General features: G+C 41.2%; 1 protein-coding gene across 1 annotated transcript; it reads right to left on the bottom strand.

The window, feature by feature from the left end:
- Positions 1-37: 37 nt before the first annotated feature.
- Positions 38-20,113, bottom strand: Ppm1g (protein phosphatase, Mg2+/Mn2+ dependent 1G). The gene is made up of 10 exons (XM_005322519.4): positions 19,773-20,113; positions 5,529-5,598; positions 4,528-4,613; positions 4,147-4,279; positions 3,084-3,499; positions 2,345-2,503; positions 1,794-2,028; positions 1,276-1,405; positions 946-1,048; positions 38-649 (listed from the first exon to the last, which is right to left on the bottom strand). The coding sequence occupies exons 1-10, from the start codon at positions 19,890-19,892 to the stop codon at positions 446-448; spliced, it is 1,656 nt and encodes a 551-aa protein (XP_005322576.1). The 5' UTR covers positions 19,893-20,113; the 3' UTR covers positions 38-445.
- Between the last annotated feature and the right edge of the window lie 791 nt (positions 20,114-20,904).

Here is a 20,904-nt window from a genome sequence, read left to right as displayed (position 1 = left end):
CCACGGCAACAGAAAAAACAGGACACCAAGGGCACAATTGGGTTTTGGCCTTTAGTCTGAAAAAGTGTTGATTGAAAGTGTACAACAGAGAGCGGGTGCAAGCGGCTGGGGGCCATGGCGCCGCCAATAAAAAAGAATGTCCTTAAATAAAGTGTTCACAGAGTAAAAACCAGAACCGCCAGTCCTTCCCTCCAACACAACATGAGCACAGGCACAGAACCGGTGATGAGCCCGAAGGAGCAAGGAGGCTGGGGAGGACAGCAGAGGCTCCCGGACTGCTGTGCGGAGGGAGAGCCCTCTTTGGAACAGGCTGGCCGAGGAAAGCTACCCAGCTCCCCCTGCACACCTCATACCCACTGCTAAGGCTAAAGGAAAAAGACAAAACTCAGTCTCAGGTCCGGAGGGCTCAGAAAACAGTCTAGATGGGCAGGGATCTAGATGACTGCTAGTCCCGCTTGGCCTTCTTCTTGTCGCTGTTGCCATTCTCTTCTGCTCCCTCAACAGAGAGCACCTCCTCAAGTTTCCGCTTGCCACTCTCTGGCTGAAGCTCTGCTGTGTTTCGGGGCTTGAAGCAAATGATGATGCAGGTCATGTTGTCACACCCTGTACCATCCCCAGAAGTGTCTGGTGCCAGGCACTGATCCAGCAGCTACAAAAGGGATGGGGCAACTCAGCCACAGGATTTGAACACCTTCCTGGGAACCTACAATCCCACAAGAGGGCTGGCACTGCTAAGACAAGGTGCCAGAAGGAATGGAAAGGACAACAGATGTCATGAGGTATAAAGCTAAGTCAGGGACGTGAGGGAAGGTAGAACTTTCTAGTCAGGATCTGGTGCCTATCAGTAATTAATAGTTCTCCCAGGGTCTAGTCTTAGCCCAAGTGAAAAAAAGAAAACCTTGGCTGTGCAGATTAGCACCTTCTCTTCTCCACCCTTAGACTCACCTCTTCCACGATAGATGACAATAACCGAAGCTCCCCATTTTCATCACGCTGGCTGATCTTTGATTGAATAAAGTCTACAACTTCCTGGCTGCTCATCACATTCCTGGGGTCAAAAACAATAGTCAAAATCTTCTTTGGTCCCACCAAGGCAGAGTAGAGGAGTGTGGACAGAGGCCAGGACCCAAACTAATGTCTACAACTAAAGAAATTCTCCTCATCTCTGCCTTGTCTTGGTCTTGACTCACCAAGAGATCTCCTTACAGCAGCTCTGAACCCTACAGAAGTATCGCTGCAGAAAGAGCATGTGGAGGGCATTCTGCCAGTGCTCACCAGATTCCATCACAGGCAATGACCATGAATTCATGGTCATCTGTGAGAGTCAACACCTTGATGTCTGGAAGGGCTGAAATCATCTGTTCCTCAGGTGGCAGGTTCTTGTTTCTCTTGTAGAAATGGTCTCCTAAAGGAAAAAAAGGGTTGGCTGGCATGTAATTTGAATACTTTCCACAAACTTGTGTTTTGAATGTTAAACCTTGTCATTGCCATTCATTGTTTTCATAGTTCTACAATCCAGTGAAATGGAGAACTGGGTTCTAGTTTTTCTAGTTCCAGCCTTATGGTTGCTGAACTCTTAATTCTCACTTGTCTTTTTCATCATCCAGAAAGTAATCAAGATAATGATATCTCCCTTAGCTATTTCACAAAGAAAAATTTAAGGACAGAGGTAGAAGATGTGAAACTACTTTGAAATATCCAATGGCTATGAAGATTAAATAAAGTTCCCTACTAGGTAGTCTCAGACTGAAAACAAAACCCAAGAAGTCTTTCCCCAGTTTCTTGGTCCTTACCAATAGCTCTGGAGAGGTTCAGGCCCCCATTGACTCGTCCATCCATGGTGACCTTGCCACCAGCATTCTTGATGCGTGCTAGTTCCACTTCATCCTCTGGTTTGTGATCATAGGACATGTCTAAAGCTTTGCCAGCCTCAGACACCACACAGCGAGAGTCTCCTGCATTGGCTACAATCAACTGCTTGCCTCTTATGAGAGCCACCACCGCTGTCGTGCCACTGTCAGAGCCAGGCTTAAGAGGAAGAAAGGAAGCATTATAGGAGCTTTAGAACAATAGTCCCTCCTTGGTGCACTCCTGGCCAGTCACCTATGCTATGGAGCTTTAATAAACAGGAGAAGCACAGATTTCATCTCTCCAGAGATAGCAACATGTTCCCTCCCCTTTTTTAGATAATTCTGCCCAAAAGATTTACTACCTAGTTCCCCTTGAAGAATAAATCCACTTGACCACAACTGAAGATAACAAAGACATCATCTCAAAATAAATATTAGAGGATCTGCATCTGCCTCTTGGCTTTTCCAGATTCACTGGTCCCCTCCCCACACACCTCCTCTTTGCCTTCCATCCCAGGCACCATCATTTCTTCTTCTTCCTCCTCCTCCTCCTCTTCATCATCATCATCCTCTTCAGCCTCCTCAGTGTCATCTTCTTCTTCCTCATTTTCTGCCTCCTCACTGCTGTAGCCATCCTCTTCTTCACTACATTCCTGCCAGGAGGAGGATCCCAGGCTGCTGAGACTGGGATGATGCCCTGCCCCCCTACCCCCACTCATACACAAAACACCAAGAGGCCCTAACTCAACACAGACCCTCAAAACACTGAAAAATACAACTGTATGATCAAGCAAATCATACAGTGGGGGAGAGAGGACCCTCAGATGAATGTAACTGATATCCTGAAGTATACTCAAGCAGTCACCACCAAGAAGCCCTAGGAAAGGCCAGGGCGGCCAAAAAGCACCTTCCAGGCAATGTGGCCAGAATATAAATTATCCAGAGACGGAAACACCTAAATATCCAAAGTAACAACTACCTTCTTGTTCTCTCTAGGAGACAGACTCTGAAAGGCCAGAACTAGATCTTTCTGTTATAGTATCAACAAAGGAAGAGATAAGAGGGCTAATGGTTCGTGTAATGGTAGAGATGATGCCTTCAAGGGTAAAGCTTAGAATACAGTGGGTCTTGGGGGATGATGTCAAAATAAGAGAAGGAAGAGAGTTGAAAGCTACAATGGTAATCGAGCCCTCTCTTCAACTTCATCATCTGCCTGCCCTCACAGGCCCTTACCTCACTGTCTTCCTCTTCCTCCTCCGCCTCATCTGACTCATCCTCACTGTCCTCAAAGAACTTGGACTTAGCAACTCGAGGCAGCTTGTCAGAGGCTGAAGAGCAGGAAGGCCCAGCCTCACCAGTGGGAGTGCCAGGCTCACCAACTTGGCCTGCCTCAGTCCCACGTTCGGAGTTGGAGGAAAGGCCTGTGTGGGCCTTGGCTGTGGGGCCATTTTCCTGTGATGGAGTTTCCCTAGATGGGTCCTCAGGTCCTGCCTCCCCATTGAGGCCCTGGGACCCTGGTTCCTCGCCTGTCCCAGCTCCAGATTTGCTGTGGGGAGGGCCCTTGTGACAGTTCTGCCCGTAGCGTGTCAGCAGTTCTTCAATAGTCATGGTAGCCTCTTCATGCAGCAATGCAGCCTCCTCATTGTCCACTGCAGGGAAGAGGCTATATCAGAGCCCCCATGCCAGACTTCTCATGGGATAAGTCTCTCTCACTACACCAAAGATATCCTCACAGCCTGAATTTCAACTTCCCCACAACCTCCCACTCCTGAGGCTCCTTTCACTTATCAGGTCTCAGAAGAACATCTCCTAGCTTCCTTCTCCTCCACAGACCTCTTTTGGTCTTTGTCTTTTACCTGCTTCTTAGTCAAGGGAATACTAGTTACTGTATTTCCCCTCTCATTTTCGTTTGTTATTGTTAAGCTGAAACCCCTACTATCCTGGCTGAGAACCCAATAAGCCCACGATGCTACTTTAGGCCTAGAGTCCAGGCTTAATTACTAGCTACTGGGGCTAATGATAACTCCAGTCTTAGAAAAAAGGTCACATAAATAACAACAGGAACCATGAAGACCCATCACAATGCCAAAAGATAATGTATATAAAAATGCTTAGAATTATGATACTAAGCACAACAAGATTAATTCTCTCCCTCCTTTTCAAAACCACATGGAGAACAGGAGAACATCATAGGGTTCGTCATTGTGAGGACTCCCCAGATCCCTAGGAAGCCATTCTCTCTCAGAATTCATAATAAAATGCTAATTTCCTCTCAAACAGAGTATGCCACACTCACCATCATCTTCATCAGCTACTTTTTCTTTTTCATCTTCATCCTCAGTGGGTCTCCCAGCAATCTGTGCCAACTCCTTAATGACTTCCTCAGTGGTCAATTTGGCATCAATAGCCAAGAAGGCATCTTCTAAAGCCTGAATATAAGCAAAATGGTATGAGGCAAGAACACACTGGGAGATACCCACAGACATATAAAATAATTTAGAGACCTGGGAATAAGAAGGCAGACTGAATAAGACCCAAGTGGGAAAAAACTTCCTTTAGGTAGACACATAATTCCTTAAATAAGCAACAGGTAGAAGTCAAAGAAAGGGAAAGCCAAGGGTTAGAAAACAATGGAAAATCCATACAAGTGGCAAATGAACAGTGTAGGAAGACAGACCTTCTGTAGCTTGCCTTCCTTATAGGCCTTCTGATCTTTGATGATATCAGGAAGATATTTGGCACAGTACAAGGCAACTTCCTCCCCTAGAAGAAAGGTTAGGTTATCCAAAGTACTGCTTACCAAACACAAAGTGATATAAGTCACACATGATGGCACTTGCCTATGATCAAACTACTTGGGAGGCTGAGGCAGAAGGATTGCAAGTTTGAGACCAGCTGGGGCAACTTACAAGACCCTATCTCAAAATAAAAAAAGGCTGGGGGATGTGGCTCAGTGGTATAGCACTTTCCTAGCATGTGCTAGGCTCTGGGTTTAATCCCCAGTACTACCACCAAAAAGAAAAAAAGTGAGCCAGGCACAGTGGCACACACCTGTAATCCCAGTGACTCAGGAGGCTGAGGCAGGAGGATCGCAAGCTCCAGGCCAACCTCAGCAACTTAGCAAGGCCCTGTCTCAAAATAAAAAATAAAAAGGACTAGAGATGTAGCTCAGTGCTAAAGTTCCCCTGGGTTCAATCCCCAGTACCAAAAAATTTATTTTAAAAAATATATATTTATATACCATACTAAAGTAAACTCCAAGGGTAGAGGGGAACCAACATCTTAGCAAATCTAAAATCCATTTGAAGAACAATGTTTGGGAAGTTCTGACACAGAAAATGAATTTCACCAACACTGCTGCTCTCAGGGGTATATAAATATAGCCCCTGTCTTTTCTTACCTGTACACTTAGTTCTTCAGTTAAAAAAAAAAAAGATAAATGATAATTTAGGAAGAGGATATTTAGATGAATTAAAGAGTGGGTATATTATTAACCAAACAAATACCCTATGGGGGGAAAGGAAATGGCAGGAAAAAAAAAAAAACAGGCAAGAAATGTTATCTCAGGGTCAGAACCCTGTAAATAAAAAATATAAAAAGCTCTTCTTGCCAAGTCAAGTCTGCAAGTCTGGGAATTGGTGATCCTACAATGTTACCAATATGATCTGCTAAAGTTACCTCCATGTCCATCGTAGACAGAGAACATGGCTGTCTCACTATCCAATTCAGGTATACAGTTGTGAGCATCCTAGGAAAAGAACATAATCAACATGTCTCAAGATCAAGAACATTCTTCCTCATAAACCTCAGATCATAAAAATTGCCTTTACATCTTATCATGAACCTGGCTGGCCTAAATGGCCTAGGAAGAAGGAAGATGTAATGATAAAATAAGAATACAAAAGAGAGATTGGGAAGGAGGAAAAGTATGGAAGGGAAAACAAAGGAAGGGAAACAGAATCAGATCACTATTTCTACAATCTAGCAGCCTCTGTCTAAGAGATCACAGTCCAAATAAGAGAATATTTAGCTCCTCTAACCAAGACCTAACCATTTTGGACTTGTGAGAATTATAGGAAGAATCAGGGAGAAAAAAAAAGAATATTTAAAGTTATTTCCAGACTCATTCTTTGAGAAATCAATGACCTTCAAGGAAGAAAATATTAAGTCAGCAAAAACAGACAAGGCCTTACCAACCTGAAAATTTTCTAAGAGAATCCTAAAACACTAAAAGTCAAATAACTAGAAATTAAAGCTATACACATACTTAAACACACACACACACAGAGTTATCAAACTGTTTCGCTGAACACAGTGGCACAAGCCTATAATCCCAGCAATTCAAGAGGCTGAGTCAGGAGGATCACAAGTTTAAGGTCTGCCTCAGCAACTTAGCAAAACCGTGTCTCAAAAATTTTAAAAATTGGGCTGGGGATGTGGCTCAACTGGTAGCACGCTCGCCTCGGGTTCGATCCTCAGCACCACATACCAACAAAGATGTTGTGTCTGCTGAGAACTAAAAAATAAATATTAAAAATAAAATTCTCTCCTCTCTCTCTTTAAAAAAAAGAAAAAAAAATTTTAAATGAAAAACTATACTATGTTTAGTCCTTGTCAACTATCAACTAGAATTTATAACACCCCCTACCTTCAGCCTTTCCACCTCCTACCCTTGGGTATACCACCTAAAGAGAAGCTGGTAATGGCCTTGCCACACTAATGTTTTGTTGGAAGGCAAAGTTGGATCAAATTCTAAGATCTACATAAAACTATGTGGCAGCTTACTTTGCCCCTTCCTGAAAACAATCCAACCAGGCTGGAATGCGGCTCAATGACGGAGTCTTGCCTAGCATGCATGAGGCCCTGGTTTAATCCCCAGCAACACTTAAAAAAAAAAAAAAAGGTAAAGAGTTCACAATATATTGTGATAAAAAAAAATTAAAGGTATCTGTATGTGTATATTAGCATGGAAGCTCATATATCAAACAATGGAAAATGAGATTTTAGTAATAATTATTATTTTCTACTTTTCAACATGTGTTTACAGCTTTTTGTAAAATAAGCCACACTGTTCCATTATAAATAATCGTAAAATGAACCTATGAACTGGCCTTGAATCACCATTCTACTACTTATGATTGGTTATCCCTTAGTATCCATGACAGACTGATTTCAGGATCCCTTATGAATACCAGAATCTGTAGATGTGCAAGTCCTTTATACAAAATGGCACAGGGGATGGGGTTATGGTTCAGCAGTAGAGTGCTCGCCTAGTACATGTGAGGCCCTGGATTCAATCCTCAGTAGCACATTAAATAAAATAAAGATATTGTGTCCAACTACAACTAAAAAATAAATATTAAAAAAAATGGCACATAATTTGCATATAGCCCATACACAACCTCCTGTTTACTTTAAATCATTTCTACATTACCTATACTAACAATGTAAACACTATGTAAATAGTTGTTATACATATTCAGTACAACCACAATTTTTTTCTGAATATTTTTGATCTAAGATTGGTTGAATCCACAGATGTGGAACCCATGGATATGGAGGACAAACTATTCTGTATGATCTCTGGCCAGCAATCTGTGGTGTGCTTTAATTTTATTCTCTGTAATATAGAATAACAACACCTGCATTTCTTATGTTATCGTAGGATTGTTGTGAGGATGATCAAAAAAACATGTAAAAACCTTCCTAAACTGGAACTTGGCTTTTAAAATATATATCCTACTTTGAAATTTAGCACCTGGTTCACAATTTTTTCTCTACCATTTTTCTCAAAGAGATATGACCACAATCAAGATTCATCTTAGGGGCTGGGGATGTGGCTCAAGCGGTAGCACGCTCACCTGGCATGCGTGTGGCCAGGGTTCGATCCTCAGCACCACATACCAACAAAGATGTTGTGTCCGCCGAGAACTAAAAAATAAATATTAAAAATTCTCTCTCTCTCTCTCTCCTCTCTCTCTCTCTAAAAAGATTCATCTTATATAGAGATTTTCTCACTTCCTAGAACTATTCCACATTACTCTCTCTTTTACTTCTTGGTGAGGTTTTATTTTTTAATTTTTAGTTGTAGAAGGCATAATACCCTTATTTTTATTTATTTTTATGTGGTGCAGAGGATCGAACTCAGTGCCTCACATATGCTAGGCAAGTGCTCTATCACTGAGCTATAACCCCAGCCCTTTTGGTGAGATTTTAATCTATATTCTCACATGGAACAATTCCATCTTCTCAGAGCACTTCAATTTCCCTTCACATCTTTGTTTATGACCTTTACCCTTGGCTTTCTCTGTCTCTTTCTGAGCCAGAGCCAAGTACTTCAACACTGTCACTTAGCAATCTAGAATAACCCCACCAACTGCTTTCTTTACCCTTGAATCAGAAGGTATTAATCACTAAATATTACTAATCATAAAATGCATGAGATCATGTTGACTGTGACCACCACTTCCAGTCAACATTTTTTCTTATTCTGTAGTGACTCTTAGTACACTTAGTATACACAGCCAGTTGCAAACCTTTCCCACTCCACTGAAGTTCAGTGGTATTATACTCCAGAACTACCTCATCTTCCCCATTCTACCTCAAAGCTACTTTGTAGATTTATCTAGCCTATCATTTACCTCTGGCTCCTCTCTTCCTAGATTAACATTTTATACTTCTAATCTAAATATTTTTTCAGTCAAGATCTTACTTTATGAGAAGATAATAATCAAAACAGTAATCCAAATAGCCCTTTGGCCTTGGATTCTGGAAGAAACTGTAGTTATATATCTCCAATTACCTTTTTCTACAGGAAATCTCTTCTCTCTCTTTTTTTTTTTTTTTTTGAGAGAGAGAGAGAGAGAGAGAGAGAGAGAGAGATTTTTTTAAAGAGAGAGAGCGAGAGGGGAGAGAGAGAGAGAGAGAGAGAATTTTTAATATTTATTTTTTAGTTCTCGGCAGACACAACATCTTTGTTGGTATGTGGTGCTGAGGATCGAACCCGGGCCGCACGCATGCATGCCAGGCGAGCGCGCTACCACTTGAGCCACATCCCCAGCCAGAGAGAGAGAATTTTAATGTTTATTTTTTGGGTTTTTTTTTTTGGTGGACACAACATCTTTGTTTGTATGTGGTGCTGAGAATCGAACCCGGGCCGCACACATGCCAGGCGAGCACGCTACCACTTGAGCCACATCCCCAGCCCAGGAAATCTCTTCTCTACTTCAAAAGTTCCTATAAACTCAGAACTCAAACCAGTTCTTTCTCTACAGCTCTTCTTCCTTCCAGTGGGTGGGGATAATACCTAATAACAGTTATCCTTAACTTCCTGGCTGTCTTTCACCATTCACCACTGAAACTTCTGAATTTTCCATGATAGCTTTCATCACATAGTTTCTGAATTACTTTCCTTTAAGGCACTTAAGCATGTTCCTATCCATTTTATAAACTAATCTCTTAATTCCCAAACATTCCCCAACTACTCCTTTCTTGACACTGACACTCCCTTCCCTCCCCAGCAAAGTAGAAAGCAAGTCTACCTAGTCATTTCCTCCTATCCCTCCAAATGTTTTCTTCTCCCATTTTTCTATTATACTCTTTTCTTACATCACCACCTCCAAGAGACCTTTCCAAATCACACTAATGTTCTAAACCATTTTTGTATTTCTTGCCTCTCCCATAAATGAGCATTCAGCAGATGCTACCTTGTATTGTTAGCTAATATTCCATGGGAGAGAGAGAGGGAGTCTTAAGTCCAAAACTGGATTTAAATCAACATGAAAACAAAGGGTATATTTTAAATCTATAACTCTGGGGCTCTTATACCACTGCAATACAGCAGACTTTCTATCTCTGCCCAGGATGGGGCCAGAGTTTAGGTATGGTTTGCTGCCCAGAAGTTCATACTGAAGGCTTAGACCCAGTATAGTGGTAACCTTAAAGAGGTGGAGTCTAGTGGAAGGTAATTCGGTCATGGGGCTCCATTCTTATGAACATAATGCTGGCTTGCAGGAGTGGGTCAAATCTGGTAGGAGTGTATTATTAGTTCCTACAAGATTGGGTTGTCATAAAAAGAGGGAGCCTAGCCTCTCTGATCTCTTTATTCCTGTCTTGCCAAATGTGTTTTGTGCTTCTGCAAGCTGCCTCACCAGAGCCAGGCAATTCAAGCACCATGGTCATTAACTCTATAAGTGTGAATTAAATAAACCTCTTTCTGTGTATGGAGAAGGGTATTAGGGATTGAACCCAGGGTGCATGCTAAGCAAGTGCTCCACTATGAGTTACATCCCTAGCTGTCCTTTAAATTTTTATTTTGAGAAAGAATCTTGCTAAGTTGCCCAGGCTTTAAATTTTTATTTTGAGAAAGAACTTGCAGTCCTCCTCTCAGCCTCCTGAGTAGGTAGGATTACAGCCAATGCACCTGGGTAGATCTTTCTTTATAAAGTATCCAACTCCAGGTATTTTTGTTGTAGCAACACAAAATGGGCTAAGACAGATGATGAGTTCTCAACTGTCCTAGGACAACTACCTTAATGAGGCCCGCCCCTTCATTTCCTAGATATATCCTCACACAATAACCACTATGATGGTCTAGAAGAGACTCACCTGAGTCAAGGCTATTAGTCCTGGCCTTGATGAATCATATCCCACAGCCCTTCTAACCTCCTATGCAACCAACACATCCAGGTTATATTCCCTAATGCCAATCTCAAGTTACAAAAAAAATGCTCCTGTTTTCTCAGAATCAACCACTTTGATTTATGACACATACATTTATCTAATCTTTACATATCAAGATAAAAGACTTGAAGACAGTTGGAAAGGGAACTACGTTTTTGATTTTAAAAGTCTTCCCAAAAAAAGTTATGTGAGGGCTGGGTTTGTACTGTTCGCCCTAAAAAAAAAGATAACAACAATTGTTAGTGAGGATGTGGAAAAATTGGAACCTTTGGAAACTGTTGGTAGGAATGCAAATTGGAACAGCTCCTGCTGAAAACATTGTGGCAACTCCTCAAAAAATTAAAAATAGAATTATATTATGATGCAGCAATTCCACTTCTGGGTAGTACCCCCCCATTTGAAAATGATATCAAAAAGATTTTCTACACCCGTGTTCATAGCAGCTTTATTCTCAGGAGCCAAAAAGCAAAGGCAGTCCAAGTGTCCAACAACAGATATGGACAAAATATGACATAGACACTTAATGGAGATTATTCAGTTTTTGTTTTTTGGTACTGGGGATCGAACCCGGGGGGGCCCTTAGCAACTGAGCAACATCCCCAGCCCTTTTTATATTTTATTTTGAAGCAGGGCCTCACTAAGTTGCTCAAGACCTTGCTAAATTGCTGATTCTGAAACTGGATCCTCCTGCCTCGGCTCCTGAGCAACTAGGATTACAGGTGTGTGCCACTGCACCTGGCTCTCATTCAGTCCTAAAAAGGAAGGAAATTCTGACACAGGCCACAACCTGGTCAAACCTTGAAGAGAGTATGCTATATGAAATCAACCAGCACACAAAGACAAATACTGTACAATTCCACTTATATGAGGCAGTTAGAAAGTCAAAATCACAGACACACAAAGTAGAATGATGGTTGCCAGGAAAATGGGAAAGGGGAATCATTTAATTGTATGGTTTCAGTCTTGCAAGATAAAAAGTTTTGGAGATTGGCTGCACAATATCAATGTACTTAACACTACTAAACTGCATATTTTTATAAGTAATGAAGATGTAAATTTTGTTATGTATATTTTTACCACAATTTTTTAAAAACCAGCCAGGCCAGGTAATGCAAGCCAGTAATCTCAGCAACTCAGGAGGCTAAAGCAGGAGGATCATAAATTCAAGGTTAACCTCAGCACCTTAGCAAGACCCTATCTTAAAATAAGAAATAAAAAGGGCTGGGGAATGTGTGGTAAAATGTCCCATGGGTTCAATCCCCAGGACCAAACAAACAAAACCTTTTAACAAAGAAAAGCCTACTCAGATAGCTTCATTAGTGAATTCTTCCAGATTAAAAATAATAATAATAATAATCATTAATATAGTTGGCTCTCTACATCTACAGGTTCCATATCCCTGGATTCAAATGACTGTGAATCAGAAAACTATTCAGAGAAAAAAAATTTCATCTGTACTGAATATATGTAGACTTACTATATTAGGTATTATAAGCAATTTAGAGGTGATATTTTGGTATCGACAGTAGCTCCTGGAATATATCCCTTTTGTGAATACCAAAGGACAACTATAGCAGTTCTTCCAAAACAGAAAAGGAGGCAACACTTCCCAATTCATTCTATGAGGCCAAATTATCCGATATCAAAACCAAACAAACATTTCACAAGAAAACTATAGACCAATATCTCTTATGAATATAAACACAGAAATTCTCAACAAAATAGTAGCAAACCAAATCCAGCAACACTTAAAAAGGATTACACACAATGACCAAGTGGAATATGTAAGGTTGGTTTAACATTCAAGAATTAATATATATCATATCAACAGAATAAAGAACAAAGCCACATGATTTCTCTTTTTGGCAGTTCTGGGAATGGAACAACCCCCCCGCCCCCCGCCCGCAACACACACACACACACACACACACACACACACACACACACACACAGGCACTCTACCACTGAGCTATATCCCTAGCCCTTATCATTTTTCATTTTGAGGGTCTCATTAACTTTCAGAGGTGGCTCCAGAACTTGCAGCAATCCTGCCTCAATCTCCCTGAGTCACTAGGATTACCACAGCATCATCTCAACAGGTAAAAAACATTTGACAAAATTCAATGCCCACTCATCACAGGAGAATAAAAGGGAATAAAAGAGGACTTTTCAGCCTGTTAAAAATTGAGTTCATCTACAAAAGCCCATAGTTAACACACTAGCGAAAACTTTCCCCCTAAGATCAAGAATTTTATCAAGGATGTCAGACTCTCACCACTGTACTTGGAGGTCCTAACAAGGGCAATTTGGAAAGAAACATAAAAAGCACTTATTTAGATTGAAAAGAAGAAAGTAAAAGTCTCTATTTGCAGATAACATGAGCTTGCATAGAAAGAAAAAAAAAAACACCAGGAAATCCTGTAAAATCAACTACTAGAATTAATAAATAAGTTCAGCAAAGTTTCATAACATAAAATCAATATACAAAACTCAATTGTATATCTATCCACTAGCAATGAACAATCCAAGAGGTTAAAAAGCAAATTTATTTATATAATAGATCTGAAAAATCTAACCAAAAGATCAAAACACCAAGAAATAAATTTATATGGGCTGGAGTTGTAACTCAGTGGTAGCGTGCTTGCCTAGCATGTGTGAGGCCCTGGGTTCAATTCTCAGCACCACATATAGATAAGTAAATAAAATAAAGGTCTATCAGCAACTAAAAAATATTTTATTTTTTAATTTTTAAAAATATTTATTTATGTTTCTTTAGTTTTCAGTGGACTCATTATTTTGTTTTTATATGGTGCTAAGGATCGAACCCAGTGCCTCACGCATGCTAGGCGAGCACTCTACCACTGAGTTACAACCCTAGCCCAAGTAAAAAATATTTTTAAAAAAGAAAGAAAGTTATATACATCACCACAAAAAAAAAAGAGGGATTAAATTTAACAAAAGAAATAAACATGAACTCTGAAAACTATAAAGCATTGCTGAAAAAAATTACAGATCTAAATAAATGAAAAAACAGTTCATGTTTATGAACTGGAAGACAATATTACTAAGACAATAATACTACCCCAATTGATCTACAGATTCAGTAGAGTATGTCAAAACTCCAGGTACCTTTTTGAAAAATTGACAAGCAAATACTATTGAAATGAAAATGTAAGGAACCCAAAAGAGAAGAAACAAAAATAAATTTGGAAGACTCATACTTCACAACTTCAAAACTTACTACAAAGACACAATGATCAAGGTTGTGTGGAATTTGCATAAAGCCATATAGATCAATAAAACTTAATTGGAAGTCCAGAAATAAGCCCTCATATTTATAGTTGATTGATCTTTGACAATGATGCCTATAAAATCCAAAGAGGAAAAAGAATAAGTCTTTTTACCAAACAATGCTGAGACAACTAGATATCCACGTGGGGGGCAGGGGGAGTTGGATCACTTACGCCATACGCAAAAATTAAATCAAAACAAGATCATAGTTGTAAATGTAAGAACCAATAATACAAAACTGTTGGGAGAAAACCTAAGAATAAATTTTTGTGACTTTGGTTTAGGCAAAGCTTTTTAGATATATATACCAAAAGTATATAAGACAAGGTGGGGGGAACAGTTAAGTTGGGCTACACCAAAATTTAAAACTTCTGTGCTTCAAAGGACACTATTGAGAAAATGAAAAGGCGATCAAAAAATGGAAGAAATATTTGCAAATCATACACTTGAGACTTGTAACCAGATATACTCTTACACCTCAATCCAATTAAAAATGAACAAAGACCTATTTAATCTCAGCAACTTGGGAGGCTGAGGCAGGAGGACCAAAAGTTCAAAGCCAGCCTCTGCAACTTAGCGAGTCCTTAAGCAACTCAGCGAGACCTGTCTCTGAATAAAATATAAAAAAGGGCTGGGAATGTGGCTCAGTGGTTAAGCACCCCTGGATTCAATCTCTGGTACCAAAAAAAAAAAAAAAAAAAAAAGGACAAAAATCTAAATAGACATTTCTCCAAGGGAGCTATACAAATGGCCAATAGGCACACTAAAAAAATGCTCAAACATCAAAACCACAATGAAATTTCACTTTATATGCATTAGAGTAGCTATTATAAAAAGACAAGTGTAAGTAAACATGGAAAAAATGGCACACTCATATATTACTGTTGGGAATATAAAATGGGGCCGGCCACTTTGGAAGTTTAGTAGTACCTCAAAATGTTAAATGTGTGGTTACTACATGGCTGTCAAAGGGGGAAAAAATGAATTTTTTCTCCTTATTTACTCTACAAGGTAAAATAATTGTGACCTCAAGGTTTTTCCCACTTACCAAGCAAGTAGTCCTTAGGCAGTAGACATTATCTGAGTGTTCTCTAAATCACTTCAATTCTAACACTGTCTACCTAGATGGAGATGGCATCAGATCCCACAGGGTGAGGGCACAGTCCTACAAAACTGCCCCCCACTCCTAAAACCAATCACAAACCCCAGGTTGTTTTACTTGTGCTTCAGATAAACTGGCAAAAAATCTAATTTTCTACTCTCCCTTCCTTGGATTAAAATAATTTGCTAAAGTGGCTCACAGACCTCAAGGAAACACTTATATTTGCTGGTTTATTATGAAAGATAATACAAAGAACCTGTGGCACAGTGATGCACACCTATAATCCCAGCAATTTGGGAGGCTGAGGTAGGAGGATCACAAGTATGAAGTCTGCCTCAGCAACTTAGCAAGATCCTGTCTCAAAATAAGAAAGAAAAAGGACTGGGGACTAGCTCAGTGGTAAAAGCTCCTGGATTCAAGCCCCAGCATTAAAAAGAGAAAAAAAAAGGCTGGGGTTGTGGCTCAGCGGTAGTGTACTCGCCTAACATGTGCAAGGCCCTGGGTTCAATCTTCAGCACCACATAAAAATAAATAAAACAAAGCTATTGTGTCCAACTACAACTAAAAAATATTTTTTTAAATAGAGAAAAAAATAGATGAAAATATGTATAAGACACTGATGTGGGAAGGTGAGCATGCCACCTTTAAGAATCTCACACTCAGGTACTCAGAAGCTCCCCAAAGCTCTCCTTTCAGTTTTTTGGTTGTTGTTTTTAAGAGAGAGAGAGAGAAAGAATTTTTTTTTAATATTTATTTTTTAGTTTTCAGCGGACACAACATCTTTGTATGTGGTGCTGAGGATCGAACCCGGGTCACACGCATGCCAGGCGAGCGTGCTACTGCTTGAGCCACATCCCAGCCCTCCTTTCAGTTTTTAATGGAAGTTTCGTTATATGGGCATTGTTGATTAAATCACTGGCCAAGGGTGCTCAACCTAAGTGGTAGTAGCTCTACCTGGAGGGTAGTCACCAGTCAATTCATTAGCATATAAAGTCTTTGGTGACTTTAAAGATTTTAATGGTTATGTCAGGAGACAGGAAAAGACCAAATATATATTCCACAATATCACACCCGGCAATTCCAGTCTTAGGTGTATACCCAAAAGAAATGAAGATATATTTTCACAAAAATTTACTCATGAATGTTCATAATATCATTAGTCCTAATGGCCAAAATGTGGAAATCCAAATGTCTCAACTGTCATATGGATTAAAAAAATTATGTACACACATGCAGATACGATGGTGTATACCTATAATCCCAGCAGCGTGGGAGGCTGAAGCAGGAGAATCAAAAGTTCAAAGCCAGCCTCAGCAACTTAGGGAGGTCCTAAGCAACTTAGTGAGACCCAGTCTCTAAATTATATATATGGGGGGGGGGGGGCAGGACTGGGGATGTGGCTCAGTGGTTAAGCACCCCTGGATCCAATCCCAAGGAACCAAAAAAAAAAAAAAAAAATCTCACATGAACACACACACCCACACCCACACAGTAATATTATTCAGCAACAACAACAACAAAAAAATGAAGTACTAATCAAATCATGAGACAACATTGACAACCCTTAAAAAAAATGCTTAGTAAAAGCAGTCAAGTATTAAAAGTATATATTGCTGGGTGTGGAGACACAGGCCTATAATCCCAACAGCTCAGGAGGGTGAGGCAGGAGGATAGCAAGTTCAAAACCAGCCTCAGCAACTTAGGGAGGTTCTAGGCAACTTAACGAATGGCACTGATTTCAATTCCTGGTACCAAAAAAATAAAAAAAGGCTGGGAACATGGCTCAGTAGTTAAGCACCCTTGGGGGTTCACTTCCCAATATCCAAAAATAAATTTTAAAATTAAATAAAAAACAATAAGGCACATATTTATCTTTCCTTTTAGATAAATGTTTAGAATAGGTAAATCCACAACAGTCTACAGAAAGCCATCAAACATCACGGATGTTTTAGATTTACTTCCAAAGATTTGTTTCCAGAGAGCACAAATGTTAAGAGCAGCTTGGGGGGCTGGTGATGTGGCTCAAGCGGTAGCGCGCTTGCCTGGCATGCGTGCGGCACGGGTTCAATCCTCAGCACCACATACAAATAAAGATGTTGTGTCCACCAAAAACTAAAAAGAAATATTAAAAATTCTCTCTTTCTATCTCTCTCGCTCTCTCTTTAAAAAAAAAAAAAGAGCAGCTTGGGAAGCTGAGGCAGGAAGACCAAAGTTCAAAGACAGCCTCAGCAATTTAGGAGAGCCTGTCTCAAAAATAAAAAGGACTATCGATGTAGCTCAGTGGCAAAGACCCTGGGTTCAATTCCAAGTACCAAAACCAAGAACAACAAAGACTCACTTCAACCCATATAAATTTTTGTTCTTTTTGTTAGATTTTGCAGATCTATTATATAAATAGATTTGTTTTTCTAACCTCTTGGATTGTTCATTGCTAATGGATAGATACACAATTGAGTTTTGAATATCGATTTTATTCCTGCAACCTTGTTGAACTTATTTATTAATTCTAATAGTTGATTTTACAAGATTTCTTTGGATTTTTTTTCTATGCCAGTATGGATGGCTGCCTCAAGAAAAGGGATAAAACAGTTCTAATACTGAATCTATGCATCAGTCAGAATATTAGAAACCTTTGTAAGGTGTACTGGTATGATAATTTTACCTTAACTAACTCATTAGGACCAATATATACAGTAAATAGACTTAATTAAGTCTTCTATAGGTTAAGTCTTCTATAGGAATTAAGTTTCAATAGGTTAGTAGGAAACGGAGCACACTGTATATATGTTTAAAACCATTGAGCTATATCCCCAACTCAAAAGTATACTTTCTGAAGAAAAGATTCACTTAAAAAGGATACAAGTCATAGTTATTTTCTTGCAATAGCAAAGAAACTATGTTATACTTTAGGGAGAGAGAAAAGGAAGCCAAAACAGGATCTCAAACTACTTCAAAAGAACATAATTAGGTATATTTAACTATTCAAACAAGGGTGGGTTCAGAAATATCACATTAGAAGATTCAATGCCATCAGTTAACCCTCAGAGAGAAGACTAGGATCCAAGAAATAGTCTAACAAGATCTCTCTCTACTCACCAGGAGAACCAAAAACAAATAGAAATGGCCAGCAGAGAAGCTGAAGCACAGAAACCCTGGGCACAGGACCTAGAAACAGAATATCCATGCAACTCAATTCATAAGGAAAACTAGCAGGGTGGGAGGGAAAGAGTTCCAAAGAAATGGAAAAACCATTTCCATTCCACAGAAGGAAGTGGAAAACTTGAAGAAAAAGCCTTGCTGAGGATATTCATCTCGAATCTCAAACAGAAAATGCCATAGAAATGGAACTTGCAGACTTCCCACCCAAACTTCAGCCTTACATTTAGGCTTTCCCTTTTAAGCTATAGATCTGGACACTTCTAACTCAATTACATTTACCAAGCACCTATTTATACTGTGCTGGCTGGGAAATATGAATTTTATGCTTCAGTCTGTCACATATGATGTCTAGTAAGTGCACTACATCGGATTTTTTTTTTTTTTTTTTTTGATCCTTTAGACTCTTTCCACCAAGGCACAAGTGTCCTAATCTTTCTGGGACTCAATTTCCTAGCAGTAGAATGTGGCAACCAAACCAGATGGGAAGAACTATAGGATTCCCTCCATTCTTGAAATTTTATACCTAGTGACAGAACTATTATCAAAGTCTACTGTGGGTATAAAATTTGAGTCCAAGAACAAACCATTTAAGTCTACACTGTCATTCCAGAGCTAACCACAGGGAGGAGCGAGGGACTTGGAAAAAAAATTCCCAAGGGAGTTGGTATTTGACTATTACCTGAAAACTAGTAAGTGAATAAACCCAAAATTCCAGAGAGCATTTCTCTAGCCCCTCTACCTAGACCTCACAATGCGCTCCACAAAGGTATGGATTGTCTGTCTTTCTCCCCCTTCGTTTCTACCAGATTTTCCTGTTCTTTGTAATTTGACATCCATTTCTCCAACACTACTCTTTTTTACGTTTCATTTTTCCAAAGTGAAATTTTCTTAAAAAGAAAGAAAATTTGTTTTCAGTAGGTCGTGATGAAAAAAAATAATTGAAAATCAAAGAAACTGAACTATAACAAATGCAGGCAAACGACAAGTACTGAATAAGTTTTAGAGAAATCCCGAGAAAAAGAAAATTCCCAAGAGTAATAAAAAAGTAAGTCTAGTGATTGACATTAATTTGTTTTCCAAAGGTCGTAAAAGGCACCCAAAACAGAGTACAAAAAAGTGACAATTCTTGGAGGTCAAGCTGAGTGTCTTGAAATTAACGTGCGATGCCCAAGGCTAGGCGATTTAGGTGTTAATAATTAGAGACTTTTGCCCGGCTTCCCTTCACTGTCAAGTTCCTCGCCCAAAGAGGCCTGCACATCACATATTTTAAAAATAAAAAAATAAAGTCATTCCCATCTATTTGGCTCTTCCTGGAAAAAACAAACGAATAAAGAGTCCCTCTTTCCATCTTTACTCCAACACAAATCCTCACACCACTCATGAGCCTGGAAGGCTGGGTGGCACGAGAGGATGGCGCGAAGACATGGGAGAGAGGGCAGTTCAGTGGGCGGAAGGTGCCTCTCCCCACATGGCAAAGCCCTTGACTCCATTGGCCACCGGTCCACGGTCCCCAAGCACGGAGGTCCCTCTCGGCCCCGATCTTACGCGCGCTACCGCTTCCCAAACTGCCGCGGCAGCAGACTCTCGACTGGAGACCCTTTCCCGAGGAGGACCCCATCTCCCCGACTCCCTTTCTCCGTCTGGTTCCCGCCGTGCAGCGGCCAGCCTATGGGCCCCTGCCGCCTCACCTCCATGGAGACGCGCCAGCCTTGCATGGCGGAGAAGCCATAGGGCAGCGGAAGGCGCGGGGCGCCGACCCCGTCCCCGGAACACTTCACTGTGTTGGGCTGGGAAAGGTAGGCACCCATGGCGGCGGCTGGCCGGCGGCCTCGGGGACAGGCGAATGGGGCGCGACCCGAGCCGGCGCTGGAGCCGGAGCCCCGGGGGCGCGCGTGGCAGAAGCGGGCCCGGCTGCGGGGCCGACGCAGGGTGCCGGTGAAAAGCGCGAGGCCGGCCAGGAGGCGGTAACGGGACGGGAGTAGTGAGGGAGCGGAAGCGGAAACGGCCCCGCTCCAGACCCCGCCCGGCCGGCGCGGCGCGGCGCGGCGCGGCGCTGCAGGCAGTCATTTCCTTAGCAACTCGCCCCGCCCGCGGGAACAACGGCCCTCCCAACCGTCGCTCCCGCGAGACTAGCGCGGCCACGCCCGCCAACGGCCGCGGCCCGCCTCCCGCGGTTAGGGGAGGGTGGCTTGTCTCGTCCTGCTGCCACCTAGTTGCCCCCCGCCTTGTTCCCTGGTCTTGGCCCCTTGGCGTTTTATGTGAAGCTTCTTTGTGTCTGATGCGGCGCTTCCGGTTCGTCCTGCAGCGTTATCAGCCTTGTGGTCCCCGCCCCTGCGCCCTCCGCCTCGGCAAACCCCGCCCGATTCGGTTCAATTAAAGTTGACTAGTATTTGTTCCGAGCTTACGCGGTTTTGGGCCAGGCCCTGTGTGAAGCCTTTATGAGAAGAATGTGAGTCTTCTGACAAAGGAAGATGAAGACCTCGATCTGTGACATAATTCGAGTTAATACAATATAAAAATATTTGGTGCAGACCTCTGGGTGAGAAGAGATCAAAGAAGGGAGGAGGATTGTTGCTTGGCGGATTAAAAAGATTGAGACCCCAGAGAAAGCGCCTCAAGATTGCCTTATGCCAAGGGGAAAGGGAGTAATGTTAGTGTTGAAGGAGTGAGGAAAGAATGTAGACTTCATTTGGGAGGATTTGAGAGGAAGCTGACTAGCCTTTGGAGAAGGCTAGTAATATTAGAGAGGTCTAGAGATGGTCGTAAGCGCCAAAATAGGTAACTTGGACTTCATTGTCATCCATGCGCAATCTTTTAGGA

This window comes from Ictidomys tridecemlineatus, chromosome 12, assembly GCF_052094955.1.
Source record: "Ictidomys tridecemlineatus isolate mIctTri1 chromosome 12, mIctTri1.hap1, whole genome shotgun sequence".
In the NCBI taxonomy this organism is placed as follows: Eukaryota; Metazoa; Chordata; class Mammalia; order Rodentia; family Sciuridae; genus Ictidomys; species Ictidomys tridecemlineatus.
The sequence above is the reverse complement of the archived record's forward strand: the minus strand, read 5'-3'. Positions and strand labels throughout refer to the sequence as shown.

What these genes read in the sequence shown, in the direction of transcription:
- Ppm1g (XM_005322519.4), bottom strand. Translation starts at nt 19,892, where the DNA reads ATGGGTGCCTACCTTTCCCAGCCCAACACAGTGAAGTGTTCCGGGGAC. An exon ending in GCTGGCGCGTCTCCATGGAG is followed by an intron (nt 5,599 to 19,772) that starts GTGAGGCGGCAG and finishes TTCTTTTCCTAG; the next exon opens with GATGCTCACAACTGTATACC. An exon ending in AGGAAGAGGAAGACAGTGAG is followed by an intron (nt 2,504 to 3,083) that starts GTAAGGGCCTGT and finishes TCCTCCTGGCAG; the next exon opens with GAATGTAGTGAAGAAGAGGA.